The sequence below is a fragment of the Myxine glutinosa genome, chromosome 14, assembly GCF_964187855.1.
Source record: "Myxine glutinosa chromosome 14, kmMyxGlut1.1, whole genome shotgun sequence".
NCBI classification, from domain to species: Eukaryota; Metazoa; Chordata; class Myxini; order Myxiniformes; family Myxinidae; genus Myxine; species Myxine glutinosa.
In genome coordinates, this window is record NC_136274.1 from 50,890,213 (window position 1) to 50,913,045 (window position 22,833).

General features: G+C 41.8%; 1 protein-coding gene across 5 annotated transcripts in view; it reads right to left on the reverse strand.

Annotated features, from left to right (window-relative positions):
• LOC137439747 (uncharacterized) overlaps positions 1-22,833 on the reverse strand; it is a 167,372-nt gene that overhangs the window by 58,189 nt on the left and 86,350 nt on the right. For all 5 annotated transcript variants that reach the window (XM_068135802.2, XM_068135804.2, XM_068135805.2 and 2 more), the window contains 6 exons: positions 16,864-16,908; positions 13,390-13,508; positions 9,105-9,264; positions 6,318-6,457; positions 4,993-5,119; positions 1,007-1,042 (listed from right to left, as the gene is read on the reverse strand). In XM_068135802.2, coding sequence (XP_067991903.2) covers positions 1,007-1,042; positions 4,993-5,119; positions 6,318-6,457; positions 9,105-9,264; positions 13,390-13,508; positions 16,864-16,908 — 627 coding nt within the window. The remainder of the gene's footprint in view (positions 1-1,006; positions 1,043-4,992; positions 5,120-6,317; positions 6,458-9,104; positions 9,265-13,389; positions 13,509-16,863; positions 16,909-22,833) is intronic.

Genomic DNA, 22,833 nt, shown 5'->3' on the forward strand with positions numbered 1-22,833 from the left:
GCAACGGTTGCTCGAGTGAGATGTGCATGGAAGAAGTTTCGGGAACTGAGTGGCATGCTGACGAGGAGGGGAGTGTCGTTGAAGCTGAAGGGAAAGGTGTATGCTGCATGCGTGAGAAGTGTTGTGATTTATGGGAACGAGACATGGGTAATGAACGTAGAGCAGCAACGAAGGCTGGAAAGGGTGGAAATGCGAATGGTTCGGTGGATGTGCGGAGTATCGTTGAGAGAGAGGAAGACAAATGATGAATTGCAAAAGATGATGGGAATAGAGCCTGTGATTGGTGCTGTGAAGAGGAACAGGTTGAGATGGTTTGGTCATGTGTTGAGGAAGGATGAAAGTGACTGGTTGAGAAGAGTGATGGAAATGAATGTAGAAGGAAGTAGAGGATGGGGAAGACCGAGAAAGACTTGGCTAAAGATGGTGGAAGAAGAAATGCGGGCAAGGGGGTTAACAAGGAGAGATGCAGAAAATAGGGCAAAATGGAGAAGATTGTCATGGGGACCGCAAGGCTAACCCCCGATCTAGCAGGGAAAATGGCCTTAAAATGCATGTTGTGTTGTTTGTTTGTTAACACGATATCTCAAAAAGGTATGGATGGATTTGGACGATACCGGGTGGACAGGTTGGATGTTTGACAAGAATTCACCGATTAGATTTTGGTGAAGATCCGGATTCAGATACGATGAGTTTAAAGCGATTCTTCACATTTGAGAGATAGGGCCAAAAACTATACATAGCACGATATCTCAAAAAATTGTGGACGGATTATGAGAAAACTAGGTGGATGCGTTGTCTTGGTGACAAGAACAAGCCAATTTGATTTAAGTTCAGGTCCGGATTCAGATCCAGCCTATTGGCGGGATGCAAAACGTAAACTGTTCAGCCTGGCGGAGGTTTGTGCTCTACCGAGCACCGTTCGACTAGTTATCTATTGGATGGTGCAAGTGAGCAAAACCTTCGTTGTCATGGAAACAAAGTATTGTGAGATCATGTGTTCGTATACCTTCGGTTCGTTGGGATTTTCAACCTTGAGGTTTCCCTGTCACGGCAAGAAGGTCACAGTTACAACCTGAACAGTGACAAAACTGCAACGATAATGATGCCATTACCTAGTAGGTGTGTTGTGGAGACTTCTCTCAATGCACAATACAAGCGAACACCTTCGGTTTTAGGAAAATTTTCATTTCAACCCGAATTTAAAGAGTTCATTTTTATGTCGTAGGTGTGCTACCTTGGTTTCATTACACCAGCTTAGTTTTCTCTCGCATACATCACGTGGCTCCTGGTGGCCTCATGGCTAGGGAGTGCGGATATGTTGCTGATGCTGTGCCCCCCTGTAGGCTACAGCAGGGATTTTTGGAATGTTGCCAGGGTGCCAGCGATAACTCGCCTGCTGTTCGTCGAAAGACTGCAGGATCTTTAATATCCGCCGACTATATGTGAGCAGTAGGTCGCCAGCTTCACGTCAATCCAAGAGACAGCCCGCTTTGTGGGGCAGTGTCCTGCTCTGACATGTGTTATGGACAAGCCAATAACTTAACCTGGACTGCGCAACTCAAAGGGAAGTGCGCTACCACTGCACCATCGTGTCAGTACATTACACCAGGTAAATGTCCATAAATGCGTGTAGCAATAGTCAATGCTGTATCAGGGAAATAGTGCTACCGTTGCAGACAATAAATGGGTTGAGAGAAGAGGATTTTTATAACTAATATGCTGCATGTTCCAATGTTCCATGAGGAAAGGAGGGGAAGTGGGTAATCGTACATGATCTCAATTATAGTGCCATGCTCAAATGTTCATTCAATACAACCTTTAGCCTTGCTTTTCATTTATGTAAGTCTATATTTACCTTCATCTAAGACGACGGTGCAAAGGTAGCAAGCACAATTGCCTCTGAGCTATGTGGTTCAGTTTGATTCTCAACCCGACAAAAAAAGTCAAGATTGGTGTTTCGCACGTGAGGCATTGCGTCAGTAAGCACGCTGTCCCTCATATGAATGTTAAGGTGGGGCCTGTCTGCCAGCATTGGTTGTTGCATCGGATTGATAAAGATCTCAACTTTTCTTATGTCACCCTGTTGTTTTTTAAATTTTGTTGCAAGGACATAAAATGGTGTAATCAAGGTAGAATGGTTCAGGGTGCCTTTTTATCCATTCTAATCTACGTCCCTCATTTTAAAATGTTGTGCAACAGACATCCAGTCGATTCAAGAGTTGTACACTGTACATTTAGAAACAGAAAACTGTTATACCTCAATTCAGGATGCAACAGAAGGAAAAGGAACAGTAGAGAGAGGGAAGAAACAACAACAGCAGAGTTAAAGGATAAAATAGAGCAAGGGTTCTTAACCTTTTTCCCTGTCAAGACCCCCAACGGATTGCCCACGATGTCCCCATACCCCCTTTGCCATACGGTGCACCGAAGGTGTGCATAGCTAGGGGGGACTGGGGGCATGTCCCCCTATAAATGTTTTTGATTTCTAGGTTGTCTGTGGTGCATTCTGAGGGGTGTTTTTACTTTAATTGCCTATTTTTTTGGATGAAAATTGGTAACTTATTACCCAGAAAATGGGCTAAGTTTGGGGATCGGCACCTGATTATCAGTCCCATTAGGTTCCAGTGTGACTTCAAAATATCTCAATAGCTTCGTTTTACATATGGATAATTAGGAACAGAACAAGAAAGAAAATCATTAGGATTTCATCCCTCTTTATTTATTTATTTGTTGACAAAGTAACAAAACAAACTAAACTAAAGCATGCAAGTTTTATGCAAGCCGTTTTACTAATCTAGTGAGATTGTTGCTGCTGTTTTCGTGCAATCAGAATATGGAATCGTGGCACAGTTCGTGACAACGCCACTCGCATATCATCGGATACATCAAGTCGATTTTCCACTTTGATTTCAGGTTCAATAATGCAGAGAAACCTGTTTCACAGAGATACGTAGTTGTGAAGGGAACCAACACATTCATTGCCCTCTTCGCCAAGCTAGGGTAAGCTGCTATCTGCTCACACCAAAACTGCTTAAAATCCAGCCCAGCCTTTCCAAAATCAGCTTTTTTTCTTTGATCTTCTTGGAACTCTATCAAATCATCCTTCACTAAATCGTTGTCACTCGTCGTAGAAATATCAAACGAGAAAGGGTTCTGGATCCAAATGGATTCCATGCTAAGATCATCAATATCTGAGAAGTAACCCTCAAAATTGGTACTTAGGACTTTCAAATGGTCCTTGACTTCTTGAAGTATTTCCCCAGGCAATGCCTTTTCATCTTCTCCATCAAGAAGGATATCGCCAAGGATTGGAAAGTTCGCCACGTTTCCGCTTTCAACACGGCGACTCCAAATAGTTAATTTCTTCGTGAATGCCACTAACTTTCCCCTGGCTTGAATAATGTCCACATCCCTTCCCTGCATCGACATGTTCAAGTCATTGAGGTGACCGAAAATATCAGCCAAATATCCCAGGCTAACAATAAAATGCTCATCTTCAAAACCGTTCACAAGAGGGGATTGTTGATGCCTGAGGAATTTGAGAATTTCTTCCTGAAATTGCACTACACGTGTGAAAACACGACCGCGAGATAGCCAACGTACCTCTGTGTGGTACAGTAAAACACAATGTTCCGCCCCATTCTCATCACAGAATTTTTGAAATAGCCGATGATTTAATTCCCATCCATGAATAAAGTTGACTGTCTGCACGACTATTACCATTTATTATATATTTAAAGTTGATATTTCATTGAATTTATTACAATTTATTATTATTATTTATTACGAGTCCCATACCCCCAGATTTTGGTCCCCATACCCCCAAGGGGTATGGATACCCCAGGTTAAGAACCCCAGAAATAGAGGGAGACTTGGACAAACAATAGGTGTGGAGAGGAATGAAGGGTAAGGGAGGATGCATGGGGTGGGCAAGATGAAGACAGAAGGATAACATATGGGGTGGACAATATGGAGACAGAAAAATGACATGTGGTGGACAAGATGTTGAAAGAAGGATGACACATGGGGTGGATGAGATGGAGACAGAAGGATGACATGTGGTGGACAAGCTGGATACAAAAGGATGACACATGGTGGACAAGCTGGATACAAAATGATGACATGTGGTGGACAAGATGGATACAGAAGGATGATGCATGGGGTGGACAAGATGGAGACAGAAGAATGACATGTGGTGGACAAGATGTTGAAAGAAGGATGACACATGGGGTGGATGAGATGGAGACAGAAGGATGACATGTGGTGGACAAGCTGGATACAAAAGGATGACACATGGTGGACAAGCTGGATACAAAAGGATGACATGTGGTGGACAAGATGGATACAGAAGGATGATGCATGGGGTGGACATGATGGAGACATAAGGATGACGCATGAGGTGGACTAGATGGAGACAGAAGGATGACACATGGGGTAGACATGATGGAGACAGGATGATCTTGCAAATATTGCAAGGATGATCAGTATGAGGTAAATCCAAATCTAGCAAATATTGTACTCGACTGTGTCCTTCATTCAGTCTTAGGTCACAAATTCTTCAGTTGGAGATCAAGTCCATCAGAATGGAAGTTCAAATCAGAGTCGTGGATTCTCACAAAAAAATTTTTAAAGTGGGACTTACATTTAAAAAGTGAAAAATTAGTGAACAGAATGAAGATAATAGGTTGAGAAATAGGAAATATTAAGGTGGATCAATTAACTTGAGCAGATAGATATAATCCACGGCAAGTGAAGAAAACCGAACTACCGAGGGGCCGAACTACCTTCCTACCTTAAGCCTTCTTCTACAAGCCTAATTCATGCATTGCAGGCTCAGCTTGAAAATAGATGTTTGTAAAATATATTTGAGCAGGCTTCATGAATGGCAACCTCTCAAACATTTTCACTATAGTTTTGTTTAAAAGTTTTCACCATTTTTTCCATAAAGATGATTATGTGCCTTTTTGCCTGTGACGAGTGCAGGGAGCTTACCATGCAGAGAGGGTAAAATGATCCCAGCACGGATTCCACCGCACCCCATGACTCTAAAGTAGGGTATACACCAGGTTCCAGAACACCGATAACATCATTGTACCCATAAGCATGATGCAAGACCCATCTGGTGGAGCACAAGAGAAATGTTTAGAAGTTTATCAGCAGATAGCACTGATGGGTGTGACTTATGATTGTGTCAGAAATTCTGATCGTCATTCCTATAAACACTGAAATCGGTGACGATGTGAGTTTGCAACACGTGAACTATCTTAGGACAAGGGAAGGTTATTTGGGGACAGAGGGAACACAGATACATCATTTTTACCTCCGTCACCAAAAGTGGATGGAGGTTATGTTTTCACCCCTGTTTGTCTGTTTGTTTGTCTGTCTGCTTGTCTATGAGAAGGATATCTCAAAAAATTGTGGACGGATTTGGACGAAACTTGGTGGACAGGTTGTGTGTCTGACAAAGACAAATAGATTCGATTTTGGTGAAGATCTGAATATGGATTCGGATAAGAGAATTATTTTATTTTTTAAGTGATTTTTCACCATTGGGAATATGAATGAATATGAATGAATGAATGAATGAATGATCGTTTTAAGGCCATTTTCCCCACTAGAGCGGGGGTTAGCCTTGCGGGCCCCATGACAATCATGGTTCCTTGTTTGAGGCAATGTTTTATGGCCGGATGCCCTTCCTGACGCCAACCCTTGGTCACGCTCTTACGATGCGCAGGGATACGGTGTACCTATTCTAAACCGGGGTACACACCGGGATCATTCATCCCAGGAAGCTGGTACTCAGATTTTTCACCATTGGGAGATAGGGCCAAAAACGATACATAGCAGGATATCTCAAAAAGTTGTGAACGGATTTGGACGAAACTTGGTGGACAGGTTGGGTGTCTGACAAGGACAAATCGATTCGATTTTGGAGAAGATCCAGATCCAGACACTAAAATTATCTCCACCACCAACGGTCTGGATCTGGATACTTGAATTTTTTAAATTTTCAAAGTGATTTTTCACCATTGAGAAATAGGGCCAGAAACGATATACAATATAGCATGATATTTCTAAACTTGTGGATGGATTATGAAAAAAACTTGATGGATGAGTTTGGTCGATGACAAAAACAAGCGATTGCATGTTTATGAAGGTCCGGATGTAGATCCAGCCAATCAGTGGGATACAAAACATAAACCGTTCAGCCTGGCGGAGGTATGCGCTCTACCGACTACCATTCTAGTTTTTTAAGTGGTGCTTGTGAAAGTTTGCATGCAACGTGTTTCCTTTGATAAGCATAGAGTTTGGCTTACACGCCTGACTGAACAGTGATGGAGGTCACCATTGGTTTGATGTTATACAGTTCCAAGCACTCCACCTCCTCGTGGTACACCATAGGGTTACCGCAGCAGTTTGCTTGAGCATACAGCGTGATCTCCGGCAAGCTGTTGTCCTGCCAACAGTGGAATGATTAGATCCGTATGAGGTTTGGTTCGTTGACAAAGACTGCATCAAGTAATTATAAATGTAAATCATCTACCTTTGATATTTTACACGTATGGAGCTTCATGAGGCTGCGTCAGTGGTTATTACCTCCGCCACCAAAGGTGGATGGAGGTTATGTTTTCACCCCTGTCTGTCTGTCTGTTTGTTTGTTTGTGAACAAAATATCTCAAAAAGTTGTGGACGGATTCGGATCAAATTTGGTAGAGATGTAGTGTATGTGACAAGGATGCAATGATTAGATTTTGGTGAAGATCTGGATTCGGATCCGGCTAGTATAATTTTTTAAGTGATTCTTCACCATTGGGAGATCGGGGCAAAAACTATACATATCAGGATATCTCAAAAGGTTATGAATGGATTTGGACGAAACTTGGTGGACAGGTTGGGTGTCTGACCAGGACGATTCGATTCGATTTTGGTGAAGATCAGAATATGGATTCGGATATGAGAATTATTTAATTATTATAAGTGATTCTTCACCATTGGGAGATAGGGCCAAAAACGATACATAGCAGGATATCTCAAAGTTGTGGATGGATTGGGACGAACCTTGTTGGACAGGTTGGGTGTGTGACAAGGAAGAAGCGATTCTATTTTCGTGAAGATCCGGATCCAGCTAGTTAAGTGATTCACCATTGAGTGATATGGCCAACCAGGCGGAGGTACAGTATGCTCTCTACTGAGTGCCGTTCTAGTTCATTATTTTACCAATTAAGACCTTCCTGTGCACATCCCGAGTACAACCACCAGTTTTCAACTCATTCCGTCCAACTCAGGACCAGATTGCGCAGAAAGGAGCAAAATTATAAACAAATCCATAAATTACGTAACAGGTTAAATTAATGAGGTAGTAATAAGAGTTACGTCCTTTCTGGATGCCAGTTGATTTCTTATTAAGAAAATAACAAGAGTAGAGTAGACACAGCAGGGCAAACTGCAAGTCAACTTTTCGAGTTTTGGTAGAGATGTAGTGTATGTGACAAGGATGCAATGATTAGATTTTGGTGAAGATCTGGATTCGGATCCGGCTAGTATAATTTTTTAAGTGATTCTTCACCATTGGGAGATCGGGGCAAAAACTATACATATCAGGATATCTCAAAAGGTTATGAATGGATTTGGACGAAACTTGGTGGACAGGTTGGGTGTCTGACCAGGACGATTCGATTCGATTTTGGTGAAGATCAGAATATGGATTCGGATATGAGAATTATTTAATTATTATAAGTGACATTCACCTGTTTATAGCAAGTATTTTTGGACTGGCATGTTTAGTTTAGCTTTTCTGTGTGGACTCGTGGCTCATGATGCAAGCCTCCCAGATGTCCAATCTGGATTTAAATAAATTATGAGTTGATAAGAACAAACCTCCATTGGAGGCATGTCATTGTGAATCAGGCCTTGTGGGCAATGCTACAAGTAGAGAAAATGGCACATCTGCAGACATGTTTTGCTTTTATAGGAGGAGTTCATCTTATTCTTATTATTCTTCTTTCATATGCAGCACGAGGCTGTGGGGTAGTATCATTGGCTGAGGGAACGGTTTTGCTGGCCTCTACTGCTTAGGGCAGGAATTTGGAATTTGACAAACTAGCAACGGTACCTGCCCGACGGGCGGGGCTTCAATTGGGAGGCCCAAATGAAAAGGCAAAATATCAGAAATTGAAGGCTTTTTTTATTTTAAACGATTCATATAAACATCCGTTGAATCATATCACACGCAAATCATCAAAATCTAAACAGTACATGGCGCCCATTTTGAAAAAAGATTGAATTCTGCAAAACGGAAGAGGCCGCTACACGTCTTTCGCAGTCGCACGTTTATGTGTGAAGAGTGTGCGCCGAATCTGTAACACGGAAGCGGCCGCTACACCTGTTTCTCAGTCGCTTTGCACACGCTGCCGTGTTACTTCGGAGCCACACGTTTCTATAGGAAGAGTTCGTCAGGAGTCGATCTACTCTCTCCTGGTACGTAGAATAAACAGTATTTGTAGAATTTCAAAAAAGGCCACATCACTGTTCATATCGGTAAATATTATTCCATCGTGTTTGGAAAAACTGGAAATTGGAAAATTGGAAAACTTGGAAAACTTGGAAAAACAATATAGCCTATTTTATTCCCAAGGGTCCCAGGAATACCCACCCAAAATATCGTTGCGATCGGTTGAGCCGTTTTTGCGGTACCTTCGAACGGACGGACATTTGGTGAATTATAGTAAGATGTGCCGGCGATAGCTCGCCTACTCTTCACGAAGGACACCATGGGATCTTTAACGTCCACCAATGAATGCCCAGAGATGGGACGTCCAGTTTAATGTCAATCAGGGGGGACGGCACACATATTTATGAATCACCATGACTGTAAAACATCGGGATGACAGTTTACAGCTGGGTCAGGATTCAAACCCAGGCTAGACATCTCAGAGGTGAGTGTGACAAACCACAACATGAACACATTGTCTATTCCGTTACGACAGCAGCGTTAGGAGGACACAGTTTTCCGGTTGAGAAAAAAAAAATTACAGGTTTATTTACTTTGGTGTAAAAGTTGTTTCTACCCCTTGAAGAAACAGCTCGAGTTGAAGAACACTTACATTTACTATGAGCTTCATTGACCCAATGGGATGCTTTCCATCTTCATCATGATCATCCTCCTGATTCTCCGTTTTCTGCCAGGGGCAGAATCCTTCACACTCTCCCTCCTCCAGAGAGAAAGTCTCGCCCTCATAGTTTGGCTCCTTGAATACCAGCCACCTGCAGTACCAGGCATATATATTACCATTTAAAAATAAATAAATGTTTCCCATCATGGAGGATTTCCTTGCACAGGCGTGTAGGAAAAAAGGAATCTTTATATTTCTCATCCATAGCCAACACGCACTATTTACTGCATATTCTTCTTCTTCTTCTTCTTCTCCCACAGCTGCACAAATAAGCCACACTTGTGACTGAAAATGAGCCAAAGTAATTGTTTCCAATGTAATATGTAGGGACCTCGAGGTTATGAGGAGAGGAAATCAAATTAGTGGCCAGTGTGTGTGTGTGTGTGTGTGTGTTTGTGTGTGTGTGTGTGCCATGAAGAAGAAAAAGAGGAAGAAGAAGCACGAGCTCGAGCTTTAGGGGTTCCTGCTGCCGTAGAATAATAAAAATGGTACCGTTGGAAAGCTAATAATCTATTTACTTGGAACAAAAATTAGTTCCTTTACTCAAAAACGTACCTGTTTATAAGCCCTCTTTCCTGTAATGCAGAAGAAGAAGTGGAAGCTGGAATGGGAACTTTAATGTAGCAGTTCAAATGGTAACATTTATTATTCTTCCACAGCAGGAACACTTTACAAGTTCACGGAAGGAAGACACAAATAACAACAACAACAACAACTACTAACTACGTGTAATTGTTTTCTCGTATTTCTCTTCATCTTCCGTGATCATTGAGACTCAGAGAGAGACATACAATATATATGTTCGATTAGACATACAACAGATAGACAAGGAAGCGGTTGTTTCATACTGTACAACAGATAGACAAGGGAGCGGTTGTTTCATACTGTACAACAGATAGACAAGGGAGCGGTTGTTTCATACTGTACAACAGATAGACAAGGGAGCGGTTGTTTCATACTGTACAACAGATAGACAAGGGAGCGGTTGTTTCATACAACAGATAGACAAGGGAGCGGTTGTTTCATACTGTACAACAGATAGACAAGGGAGCGGTTGTTTCATACTGTACAACAGATAGACAAGGGAGCGGTTGTTTCATACTGTACAACAGATAGACAAGGGAGCGGGTGTTTCTTGTGTTGCAAAAATGAACTATTTTGACACGTGTTCATCGAAAGGATTCTCACGGTGCGCCTTATTGCATCAACCTTCTCTCCCAATCACATCCTCCTATGCTCCCCTCCTCAAACCATTTTCTCTCTTTATCTCTATCCCTTCCTTTTCTCAATTTGCCACACACCCACCTACCCTTTGCATGTCTCATATGTTGATGCAATTTCTATACTAGAAGAGAGCCATTTGTGTGTGTGTCTGTGTATCGCCATGTTTGTGTGTGTGTTTGTGTGTTGCCGTGTGTGTGTGTGTGTGTCGCCATTTGTGTGTGCGTCGCCATTTGTGTGTGCGTGTGTGTATCACCATTTGTGTGTGTGTGTGTGTGTGTGTGTGTGTGTGTGCGTGTATCGCCATTTGTGTGTGTGTGTGTCGTCATTTTTGTTTGTTTGTGTCTGTGTGTTGCCCTTTTTGTTTGTGTGCATCTGTGTCACCATATTTGTGTGTGTCTATGTGTCACCATTTTGTGTGTGTGTGTGTGTGTGTGTCTGTGTGTCGCCATTTTTGTGTGTGTGCATCTGTGTCACCATTTGTGTGTGTGTGTGTGTCTGTGTGTCACCATATTTGTGTGTGTGTGTGTGTGTGTCTGTGTCACCATATTTGTGTGTGTGTGTGTGTGTGTCTGTGTGTGTGTCACCATATTTGTGTGTGTGTCTGTGTGTCACCATTTGTGTGTGTGTGTGTGTCTATGTGTCACCATTTGTGTGTTGCCATTTTTGTGTGTATGTGCGTGTATCGCCATTTGTGTGTGTGTGTGTCGTCATTTTTGTTTGTTTGTGTCTGTGTGTTGCCCTTTTTGTTTGTGTGCATCTGTGTCACCATATTTGTGTGTGTCTATGTGTCACCATTTTGTGTGTGTGTGTGTGTGTGTGTCTGTGTGTCGCCATTTTTGTGTGTGTGCATCTGTGTCACCATTTGTGTGTGTGTGTGTGTCTGTGTGTCACCATATTTGTGTGTGTGTGTGTGTGTGTCTGTGTCACCATATTTGTGTGTGTGAGTGTGTGTCTGCATGTCACCATTTTTGTGTGTGTGTGTCTGTGTGTCGCCATTTTTGTGTGTGTGTGTGTCTATGAGTCGCCATGTTTGTGTGTGTGTGTCTCTGTGTCGCCATTTGTGTGTGTGTGTGTGTGTCACCATTGTGTGTGTGTGTGTCTCTGTGTTGCCATTTTTGTTTGTGTGTGTCTGTGTGTCGCCATTTGTGTGTGTGTGTCTGTGTCACCATTGTGTGTGTGTTGTTGCCATTTGTGTGTGTGTGGGTGTGTGTGTGTGTGTGTGTGTGTGTGTGTGTGTGTGTGTGTGTGTGTGTGTGTGTGTGTTGCCATTTGTGTGTGTGTGTGTGTGTGTGTGTGTTGCCATTTTTGTGTGTGTGTCTGTGTGTTGCCATTTTTCTCAGAGTTCACCAAACTTTCAGGAGTTCATCAGTGAGTGCCAGGGAATGTTTTAGTGAAAAAAACTTTGAAAAAAAAAATTCGGATTTGTTTTGAATTACTTTTTTTATTGCTTTGGTGTATGATCCTTTGTAGCTATGTGAAATGTGATATTAAATTATCCCCATTTCGTGTGTGTGTGTGTTATTATCATTCTAAAATACGCAATTTGGTGTCTGTCTGTCTGATTAATTTTTGACCCCAATACATTCCGTCGTTACTTATCCAATCTCAACCAAACTTGAGATGATGACTAAGGGTTACATAATGACGGTTGTAGCGCATTCATTTTCCCCCCTCCCCAAGGGGGTTTTCTCCCCCGAGCAGGTTTTCCCCACCATTGCAGTCAATGGGGTTGCATGTTGAGGTGTATAGCAATGTTAAATTAGCTTTATCGCAGCGTTTTTCCAAAGAATTAGATTTATTGTGGCGTTTTTTCAAAGACGCTTTTAATAACAAAATTAATGATACTCACATATAAATTAATGTTATTACAAAACAATATTAATACAAATAATGTCCCACTTCCCCAAGGCGTTTTTCCTGCAGCGATAGTGTATAAATAGCTTATATATAATGGCGTTTCCGTGGGAGCAATGGCTTGCACAGGAAGTAAATATATTATACACCACAAACACGTATGATTAGCTTTTTAAACAGTCGCTAATGCTCTTTATAACACTAAATGAAGAAATTTGGAGGAATCCCGACATCCGTGAAGTATGGTTTACTTACAGAACTGAGCGAAAATCTATGGTACTCTATGTACCCCACAAATGTTGGGTTAATAACATGGCCCTTTCTGCCGCTAACATGTCGTTTTTCGTAGCGAACTTTTGAAACTCGCTCCTGCTGTTTAATACGAAACTGAAAGGGAGGAAGACCGGGTTGTGCTCATTTACCAAGCAGCTAGCTAGCGCTTGCCAAGCCAGCCATTCCTTAATGGTTTTGAATGGAGTGCTTGCTCGAATGCTTAAACCACTTGACGATCTCTCCACAAGAAACTTGGTAAATGAACACACACCCAATGTTTTTGAGACCCGACCATAGATCGACTATAATCTATATAACCCAAAGAGGAATGACCCTTCCTGCCACTCCCATAGTGAGCGGGTGTACTAGTTAGGCTACCGGCCGAATCATAAATTAGGCTACCGGTACTTACTGTCTATTTTCACCATTGCTGAGAAAACTAGTTCTAATGTGGCTATTTTAGTCCACTAGGACTTTATTGAAAAATAAGTAGTGTGCCTAATTTCACATTGGGTCCATACCCATTATACGTGTACATGCAAACATAGGACACGAAAGGTGAGATAATTGAGAAAAAGTAACTTGAGAAAAGAAAAACAAGGGGGGTAGGATTAAGGAAGATAAAATAAGGTAGACGTGGAGCAGAGAGCAATGGAAGGAATATAAATACACAAAAATGTGCGTGGGGACAGAGGGGTGACAGGTGAGGGGGAGCGTAGCTATGTAGTTATGCCCTTGTACATGCTGTCCCCTGCTACTTTTGAATTTGTTACTGAAATTTGAAGATCAACAAGTTTAACTATAGTGACAATGACTTTTCATTAACAAAGTGCTTTATTCAATACAGAGGAAAAAACAAACTGACCCTCCACGGATAACCTGCAGAGATATGGTGTTGGACAGATTCCAGGAAGTGGCATCAGGCACGCTGGAAAACACTTGTATCTGCTTCCCAGCAAAATCTGGCTCTGAGAATATAACAACCTGCGGTGGATAGCACAGGTAACCAACTTAGTGCAAACTGAGTTTCCTTCATTCATTCATGTGCAGCATGTGAGCTGCTGGTTTGCATCATTGCTATAGTTGTCTTCTATAGGTTGGGCCAGGAGTTTGTAATTTGGCCGGTCTGTCGAGGATAACTCCACAACCCTTGGATCATCAAAATACAATGGGATATTTAACATCCACAAATGCCCCCCCTCTCCACCCCACTCCACACACACACCCAATGATGTCATGGCATGTTTACTCCAAGGAATTTTTGGAAACAGCTAGGCTTAATTTTCTTTCAATATGAAGGACGTTAGACTTGTTCTAAAGGAGATTGGTATCAAGTGTGGTATTTTACTGTGCGCTGTCAATGTTGTCATCAACCAGCCAGATAATCTACAACGATGGTTGTCAAGGAAAACTACTGAAAAATGTGTGTGATTCGTCTGCCTGACGACCTCAGCTCATGGGTATTGTTGTTGTTAAAAGACAATCCTGTAAATTTCAAAGTTTTTGGGAAAATAATATTATTAGTGAAAGCTCTCAGTGTAATGACAACAAATGACGTACTGTTTATCTTCATACGATAAAAAAGTTCAGACATTACAGTTTTAAACTGGAATTCAACTCTGGATGATATTTTTATGCCTCCGCCGACAAAGTCGCCAGAAGCATTATGTTTTCAGGTTGTCCGTCTGTCCGTCCGTCTGTCTGTCTGTCTGTCTGTCTGTCCGTGATAGGTTTTCGTTACCGCAATTGAAGGGATCTTAGTCAAACTTGGAGCTAATGTATATTAGTCAATCTTGGTATGTATAATGTGGTAAATATGAACTAATTCGATTTTGGGGTCACGAGGTCAAAGGCCAACGGTCATGTTAGGTAAAAATCCTGTTACCACGATAACTTGAGCCAGTGATGGGATTCTGACCAAATTTAGAACAATTGTATAGAATGCAATAAAGATGAAATGATTATATGTTGGGGTCAAAAAGGTCAAAGGTCAAAGTCTGTAATAGGTCTATAACTTGAGAACGGCTGAAGCGATCTAATTCAAACTTGGAATAAGTATGTATAATATTGTGAAGATTTAAGTGATTAGAATTTGGGGTCAAGAGGTCAAAGGCAAAATTCTGTTATAGGTCTATAACTTGAGAATGGCTGAAGTTATCTAATTCAAACATGGTACAGGTATGTATAATGATGTAAAGTTTAACTGATTAGATTTTGGGGTCAATAGGTCAAAGTCTGTAATAGGTCTATAACTTGAGAACAGCTGAAGTGATCCAATTCAAACTTGGTACAGGTATGTATAATGATGTAAAGATAAACTGATTAGATTTTGGGTTCAAGAGGTCAAAGGCCAAAGGTCAGAGGTCATGTTGGGTAGAAAATCGATAACGGTTGAACAGCTGAAGGGATTTAATTTAAAACTTGGTACACGTATTATAATGATGTAATAATGTGGGCAGAGGCATATCGGTCGACGTCGTGACGTCGAAGTGTTGTTCTAGTTTACTATAATAAACACAGGGTATAACGTCTTAGAGGTTATGCTACTGCAATGTGAGTAGGCAAACCCCCCCCACCCCCCAATTAACTTCCATCCTAGGGATGGTACACTCGTTGGTTGAATCTATGCCTTCGAAGCACCAGTCTGACAGTTTAATGTCAGGCCAAGAATCAAGCTCAGATTAAGTAAGCTCAAAGGTACAGGTGTGCTATCTTTATACCATCCTGCCAGAAACTGTTTGCCTGCCCTTGGAGGATGTTCAATCCACAACCCAACTAGAGTCCAAGCCTCACAACTTTCCCTTATTTCCACTTATATGAGAGAAAGAAGAACTGAAACAACGTTCTTTTTGTTATTGGGGCTACAGGAATGAAAAGCCTCAAAACTTTTAAAAAATTAAAAAATTAAAGGGTCGCAATTTTGCAATACAATTAATGAACATTAGCATTCTGATTGTACAGGGTGGCCTGAAAGTCGCTTTACCCTTGCTAAACTTCTCGCACTTTCCTCCTCCCCTTCCACCCTCTCGGCCGTGGTATGCAGCAACATTAACTTCCTGCTGACTCCCGTGTCAGTGAGTAAAACTGAATGGCGGACATAAGTTCAGTTGGTTGTTTTTGTTTGGGTGCATGAAAGGGCATGCATGGGTCAAAGAAATGCTCAAGTTCTGATAGCTTTCATGGAATGCTTTGGAGAACCTTCTCCACCAAAGCAGATAGATGTTGATAAAGTGGGGAAAATGGGCTTTTGAAACAGGATAAGAAGTACAGTGGAAGACCTGTAACAGGACGAAACACGTTCACTTCTGTGTTGGCATTAGATGACCGGTCGCTGAAAAAAAATCAACAAGAAAGAGCTCGTGAACCTGGCGTACCGCTATGCAAACTCACATGAAAAACTATCTTCAGTTGAAACCCTGTCTTCCATCATTTGTGAATGAACTGAGTGATGCTGACATGGATACGCACTGTGCAGCATGCAATGTCTTCCTCGACACCTTCTCGACTCCCCTGTCTCGAGGAAAAGTGTTGTTTTTGGATGGATGTGCCATCTATCTAAACCCACGGGCACGGAATGTGGTGTTTTCGTTGAAGGAAAATGCACATTTCACATTGGAATTGGGGCATCATCCTCCTCACGCGATATGGGCAGGAATGACCTCAATACATTTATTTGGTCCCTATTTTTTATGATGGACTGGTAAACGGCGTAGCTCAAGCGCATGTGTTAAGAAACTGTCGGGTACCACAAATTGTTACTGCAGGAATGTGCCTGGTTTCAAGAATATGGCGCACCCGCTCATTTTGAGTTGCATGTTCGGGACTATCTCAATGAAACATTCCTTCAATGATGGATGGGACATGGATCACCAACATCACCAGCTCCTCTACCATAGCCACCAGATCTACATAGTCCAGATCTAACGACACCAGACAACTCTGGGTGGCTTTATCAAGGAGAAAGTGTCGACAAACCAGTATAGGCTGATTGAAGAATTACACGCTGCAGTAACCTCTTTTGAACCTGTGACTCCACAAATGCTACACAATATGTGTAAGAAGACTTGGTGACAAATTCAGTGGTGCAAGGAGAATGATGGAACACATGCAGATACAATTACTGATTAATTATCGTAAGTACTGCACAAACCTGTATATTAAAAGAGTTTCAGAATGAATGCTTAACTGGGGAGAGGTAAAGCGACTTTCAGGCCACCTTGAAGGATAGTCATTTTGCTTAAAGTTAAAAATAAAAATGATCAAACAATTTAAAAAAGAATTAAGGTTAAAGCACCAAACAAAGCTGATCAAGAATTTGCATTTCAATGTCGAAACTTGCCTTCCCGGGTCTTGGGTTGACTCTTTTCTCTTGTATTTGCAAGTCCTGCAAAAGAACAATTCACGATATGTCATCTCCATATGCCCACCTGTTTGTACCAGAAACAATCTGATTATCTGAGTTTAATAGGGAGCGAAACTTTGGTATAATCTTACATGTTCCGACTGTGACATAGAACTGCTGCAATTTAAAATAATGATTGCCTCATTGAGTCAGGTAAAGGTAAGTGCCACATCATGAGATGTGCAAAAACAGCACACTCGGGCCTCATTAATAAATGTGGATATATCATATGAAATGCAATGACAGTATAACAATAGCAACCACCTCAAACCACTAGAGATTTATAATTAGTCTCCAAATCTATACAAAATTAAAATCTGATTAGCTTTACCGACAGCTACCTGGCACTGTCCTGTATGGTTAGCCCCCATTCTCCCCCGTATCTCTTACCACCCCCAGATACTCATCCTGCGTGACACGCTCCAAAATTGCCCCTTGCATCATGTCATCTATATTTTCATTATTCTTAGCAATCCCCAGCACCTTAAGCTTGTTCAAGTTAAATTGCATCTTCCAATATTTTGCCAAATCTATGCAAGTGTCAATACTTTCCTGAATCTGATCACTGCCCTTTCATTATCTACCTAACCTCCAAGCTTTGTGACATCTGCAAATTCGGAAAACTTACTCTCAACCCACTATCCAAATAGTTGATGTAAATTATGAATAAAAATAGCACCCCCCCCCCCCCCCATCCCTAGTGGGATGACGGTCATCTCTTGAGGTTGTTGTGCAGACCTCTGCTGATTTGGCGGACCCATGGGAGCCCCCACGGTCCGAATACGAAAAATTAGAAAACGAAGAATCGAAGACTAAGCAATTGTGCGGTCCATCGAGTAGAAGGGCTGTATTGGGGTTCAGAGCAATCAATTGGTCAATAAGGGACGAGTAGGGATCTGAAGTTTCAGGGGATAACCCCCCTCGGAGCCTCCATGATCCCAAATCAAAAAAAAAATCGAAGACCGAGTGATCCTGTGGATCATCGCGTCGAGGGGCTGTATCAGGTGTCAGAGCAATCAGGTTTTAAATAAGGGACGAGTAGGGATCCAGAGTTTGGAGGTTAACCCCCCTAGGAGCCTCCATGATCCAAAATCAAAAAAAAAAAATCGAAGACTGAGCGATTGTGCAGGTTACTGCTTTGTATTCACGTGTCAAGTTTCAGAACAATCAGCCGGTGATAAGGGGGGAGTAGCAAGAATAGCAAAAAGTTAACAGACGGACGGACATCCGGACATCACGACCCATTTTATAAGTTCATCTCTTCAAGAGTCAAGATGAAATGACCTAATAATGGTCCTCGTACCCCTGAGGTACCCCACTATATATATATATATATATATATATCCTCCCAGCTAGACATACTCCCACTCATGGCCAATCTTTGCTTCCTATCACTAATCCAGTTTCCAATCCAGTTAGCTACCTGACCAGCCACTCCACAAGCCCTCACCTCGGCCAACAACCTCCTATGTGGTACCTTATGAAATGCCTTCATAAAGTCTAGATATTCCATTACATCTACTACACTTCCCTCATCCATGCAATCAGAATCTGCTTCGGAGAAGTTCAAAAAAATTGCTAAGCATTACCTCCATTTAGTAAATCCTTCCTGACTGCCCTTAATGACTTTAAATGATTCCCCATCTTATCCCAAATTAACGTATCGAACATCTTCCCTGCAATTGAAGTTAAATCTTACCCACAACTGTACAGAGACTAGTTCAACAATTCCCCTCTGGATCCTTTATTAAATAATGGTGTTACATTAGCTATTCTCCAATCCTCCGGTACCTGTCTTGACTCCAATGAACTATTAGCGTTAACATCTCGATTACCTGCTCTGCCACCTACTTCAATATTCTAGGAGGCATGCACGTTATCTGGCCCCCGGAGTTTTCTTTTCTCTTAGCTTTCCTGTTTCTTTACTCCCTCTAATCCTATTCGAACTCCTCTAAAGTACTTTCTCACATCCTAGAAGGATTCTCTCAGCTACTGGTAATTATATGTTTGGTGGTGGCTTCACGGTCAAGGTGGTTGGGCTTGGAATCTTAAAGTCCTGAGTTTAAGCTTCAGCCGTGCCAAAATAACACCAGGTGGGTTGACTCGGCCTGTCATTCTTCCAAGGACGGAAAAATGAGTACCAGATAATTATTCCCCTCGCTGTTGTGGAAATTTTGAAACAAAATAACAATTTAATATAAGCATGACATTTCACTTTCATCATTCAGCAAACTCCCTCTGGTGGTGGTTCGTGTGCAGCGTTTGGCTGCTGGTTGCATCATTTTCTGGGGGCGTGGCTGCCGCTGATGCAATACCTCTCTATAACCAGTCTGGTACTCATTTTGTTGAACTTGGAAGGATGACAGGCTGAGTCGACCCATTTGGTGTTAATTCAACGGCACGACAGGGGCTCAAACCCAGGACCCTAATTAAGATCTCAAGCCAGCCATCTTCACCGTTAAGCCAACACCAGGCTTAATCTCCCTCTGCTGGACCTCAATGGTCCCACACTTGTTTTAACCTGCTCGTTACCCCTTATGTACTTTAAAAAAAAATCCTTGCTCTTATGTTTAACTAGCGTGACTCGGCGCGCCCCGCGTGCCTCACCACACGTCGTTTCAAAGGGGGTAGGCATCTTTGACCATTTCGGTGTCTTTTGGGTCTTCATGGTGTTTTGGGTCTTCAGGGCCATTTGGGTCTTCAGGGTCTTTTGGATCCTCTGGGCCGTTAAGGGTCTTTTGGGTCTTCGAGGTGTTTTGGGTCTTTGGGATATTTTTGTGTCTTCGGGATATTTTTGTGTCTTCGGGGTGTTTTGGGTCTTCGGGGTGTTTTGGGTCTTCGGGGTGTTTTGGGTCTTCGGGGTGTTTTGGGTCTTCGGGGTGTTTTGGGTCTTCGGGGTGTTTTGGGTCTTCGGGGTGTTTTGGGTCTTCGGGGTGTTTTGGGTCTTCGGGGTGTTTTGGGTCTTCGGGGTGTTTTGGGTCTTTGAGGTCTTTTGGGTTTTTGGGTATTCAGGGTATTTTTGAGCCTCAGGGCCTTGAAGGGTATTTTGGGTCTTTGGGGTGTTTTGGGTCTTCAGGGGTCTTGGTGGTCTGAAGGGTCTTGGGGGATTTAAAGGGTCGTCAAAGGTCTGAGCAGTCTTAACGCAATTAAGAGGGTTAATTAAGAGGGTGGTAATTTTATTTTAAGAAGCAGAAGACGTTTTCGTCGCATATAAAGATAGCGACATAACGACATAACGACATAACCACATACGTTTGCTCTATTATATTATGTTTCATATCACTCACCATGTCCTCATGCCTGTGAAACACTTTTAAATTCACTTTTAACATGAATAACAAGAACATCAGGGAATATCAATTTGCTTTTAGATAAATATCAGGACAATTTAAAAAAACATCAATGTACTTATTTGTATTTTTTTGTATAAAACATCGAGGCTCGTGTAAGAACTAACATTAATCACAAAAAAACAAATGGACACATACAACATATAATAAAGGGAGCGGGAGTCAAGATGGGGAGAGAGAGGCAAGCACACAAGTACAACAGTAGAGAAGAAGGACACCGGGAGATCTGTGGGAGGGAGAGGGCTTGGGGGAGGCAAGCATGAGAAGGGCGGGAGGGGGGGGGGGGGTAGGGGAGGGGTGGGAAAAATAATACTTTGACATGAACAGCAATAATAATAATAAGGTAAAAATAACAAATTAATATCCAGGATTTGAACCTGAGACTTCAGCCTCCTGAAGTAGTTGCTCAAGAACGACTACCGCTATTCTTCTTCTTCTTTCGCATGCAGAAAAGGCTGTGGGGTAGCATCATTGGCTGGAGGTGTGGCTGTGCTGCTGATGCAGTGCCCTCTATACATTACGGCCTGAATTAGTAATTTGTTCAGGATGCCGGCGATAGCTCGCCTACTCTTCACGAAGGACACCGTGGGATCTTTAACGGCCACCATCTAATGCCGGCAGATGTGATGTCCAGTTTAACGTCCATCCGAGGGGCGGCACACACATCGATGATTCAACCTGCCTGTGATACACCGGGACGGCAGGTTATAGCTGGGTCAAGGATTCCAAACCCAGACTAGACAGATTAGAAGCGAGTGTGAGAACACCAATTATTCTCTTTGAAAAAAAATTACATTGTTTCTGGCATTGTGGTGAAACTGAAGAAGGATGTGGTTGAGCAGAATATAAATCGCTAAAATTGAGTTGCACTCTAAAACTAGAACAGCGCTCGGTAGAGAGCACACCTCCGCCAGGCTGAACAGGTTATGTTTTGTATCCACTGATAGGCCGGATCTGGATTCGGACCTGAACCAAAATCGAATCGGCTTGTTCTTGTCACCTAACCACCTTGTCCACCAAGTTAAGTCATAACTCGCCCATAACTTTTTGAGATATCATGTTATATATCGCTTTTCGCCCGATCTCTCAATGGTGAAGAATCACGTAAAATTTAAATAATCCTCGTATCCAAATCCATATTCAGATCTTCACCAAAATCCAATAAATTCGTCCTTGTCAGACACCCAACCTGTCCACCAAGTTTTGTCCAAATCCGTCCATAATTTTTTGAGACATCGTGCATTTTTTGAGACATTGAGACATTTTGAGATATCGGTGTTAGCCCTATCACTCAATGGTGAAGGATCCCTTAGAAATTAAATAATTATCGTATCCGAATCCACATCCAGCTCTTCACCAAAATCGAATCCTTTCGTCCTTGTCAGACACCCAACCGGACCACCAAGTTTTGTCCAAATCCATCCACAACTTTTTGAGATGTCCTGCTATGTATCGTTTTTGGCCCCATCACTCAATGGTGAAGAATCACTTAAAAATTCTTCTCGCCGGATCTTCACCAAAATCTAATAATTTCGTCCCTGTCACATACACAACATCTCTGCCAAATTTCGTCCAAATCCGTCCACAACTTTTTGAGATATCTTGTTCTCAGACAGACAAACAAAGTTTACAGACAGACAAACAAAAAAAATCACTCATAGAGCGACACTTGGCAATAGAGAACAAAGCAGAATGGCACTCAGTAGAGCATCCTTTTGACCTCCAAAATAATTGGTGGTTGAATTCAGTTAGCCGATATGAAAATCCAATTCAAATTTCAAGTCAATCGGATGAAAATTGAGGCTTTTAGAAATTTGAAAAATGTGGTTGACCTTTGGCTTATGTTGACCTTTTGACCTATGCTGATCTCAAAAATAATTGTTGGTGGAATTCAGTCAGCCGATATGAAAATCCAATTCAAATTTCAAGTCAATCGGATGAAAATTGAGGCTTTTAGAAATATGAAAAAAGTTGTTGACCTTTGGCCTATGTTGACCTTTTGACCTATGCTGATCTCAAAAATAGTTGTTGGTTGAATTCAGATCACTGATATGTAAATCCCATTCAAATTTCAAGTGAATCGGATGAAAATTGAGGATTTTAGAAATATGAAAAAAGTTGTTGACCTTTGGCCTATGTTGACCTTTTGACCTATGCTGATCTCAAAAATAGTTGTTGGTTGAATTCAGATCACTGATATGTAAATCCCATTCAAATTTCAAGTGAATCGGATGAAAATTGAGGATTTTAGAAATTTGAAATTATTGTTGACCTTTGGCCTATGTTGATCTTTTGGGCTGTGGTGATCTTAAAAATAGTTGGTGGTTGAATTCAGTTCGCCGATATGTATATCCTATTCAAATTTCAAGTCAATCAAATGAAAATTGAGGATTTTAGAAATTTGAAAAAAGTGGTTGACCTTTGCCCTATGTTGACCTTTTGACCTCAAAAATATATAGGATTTTGTCGGACCACGAACTCTACCATTTGGTGAAGTTTCATGAAGATCGGTTTAAAATTGTGACCTGTAGGCAAGTATAAGTGAGCGGACAGACAA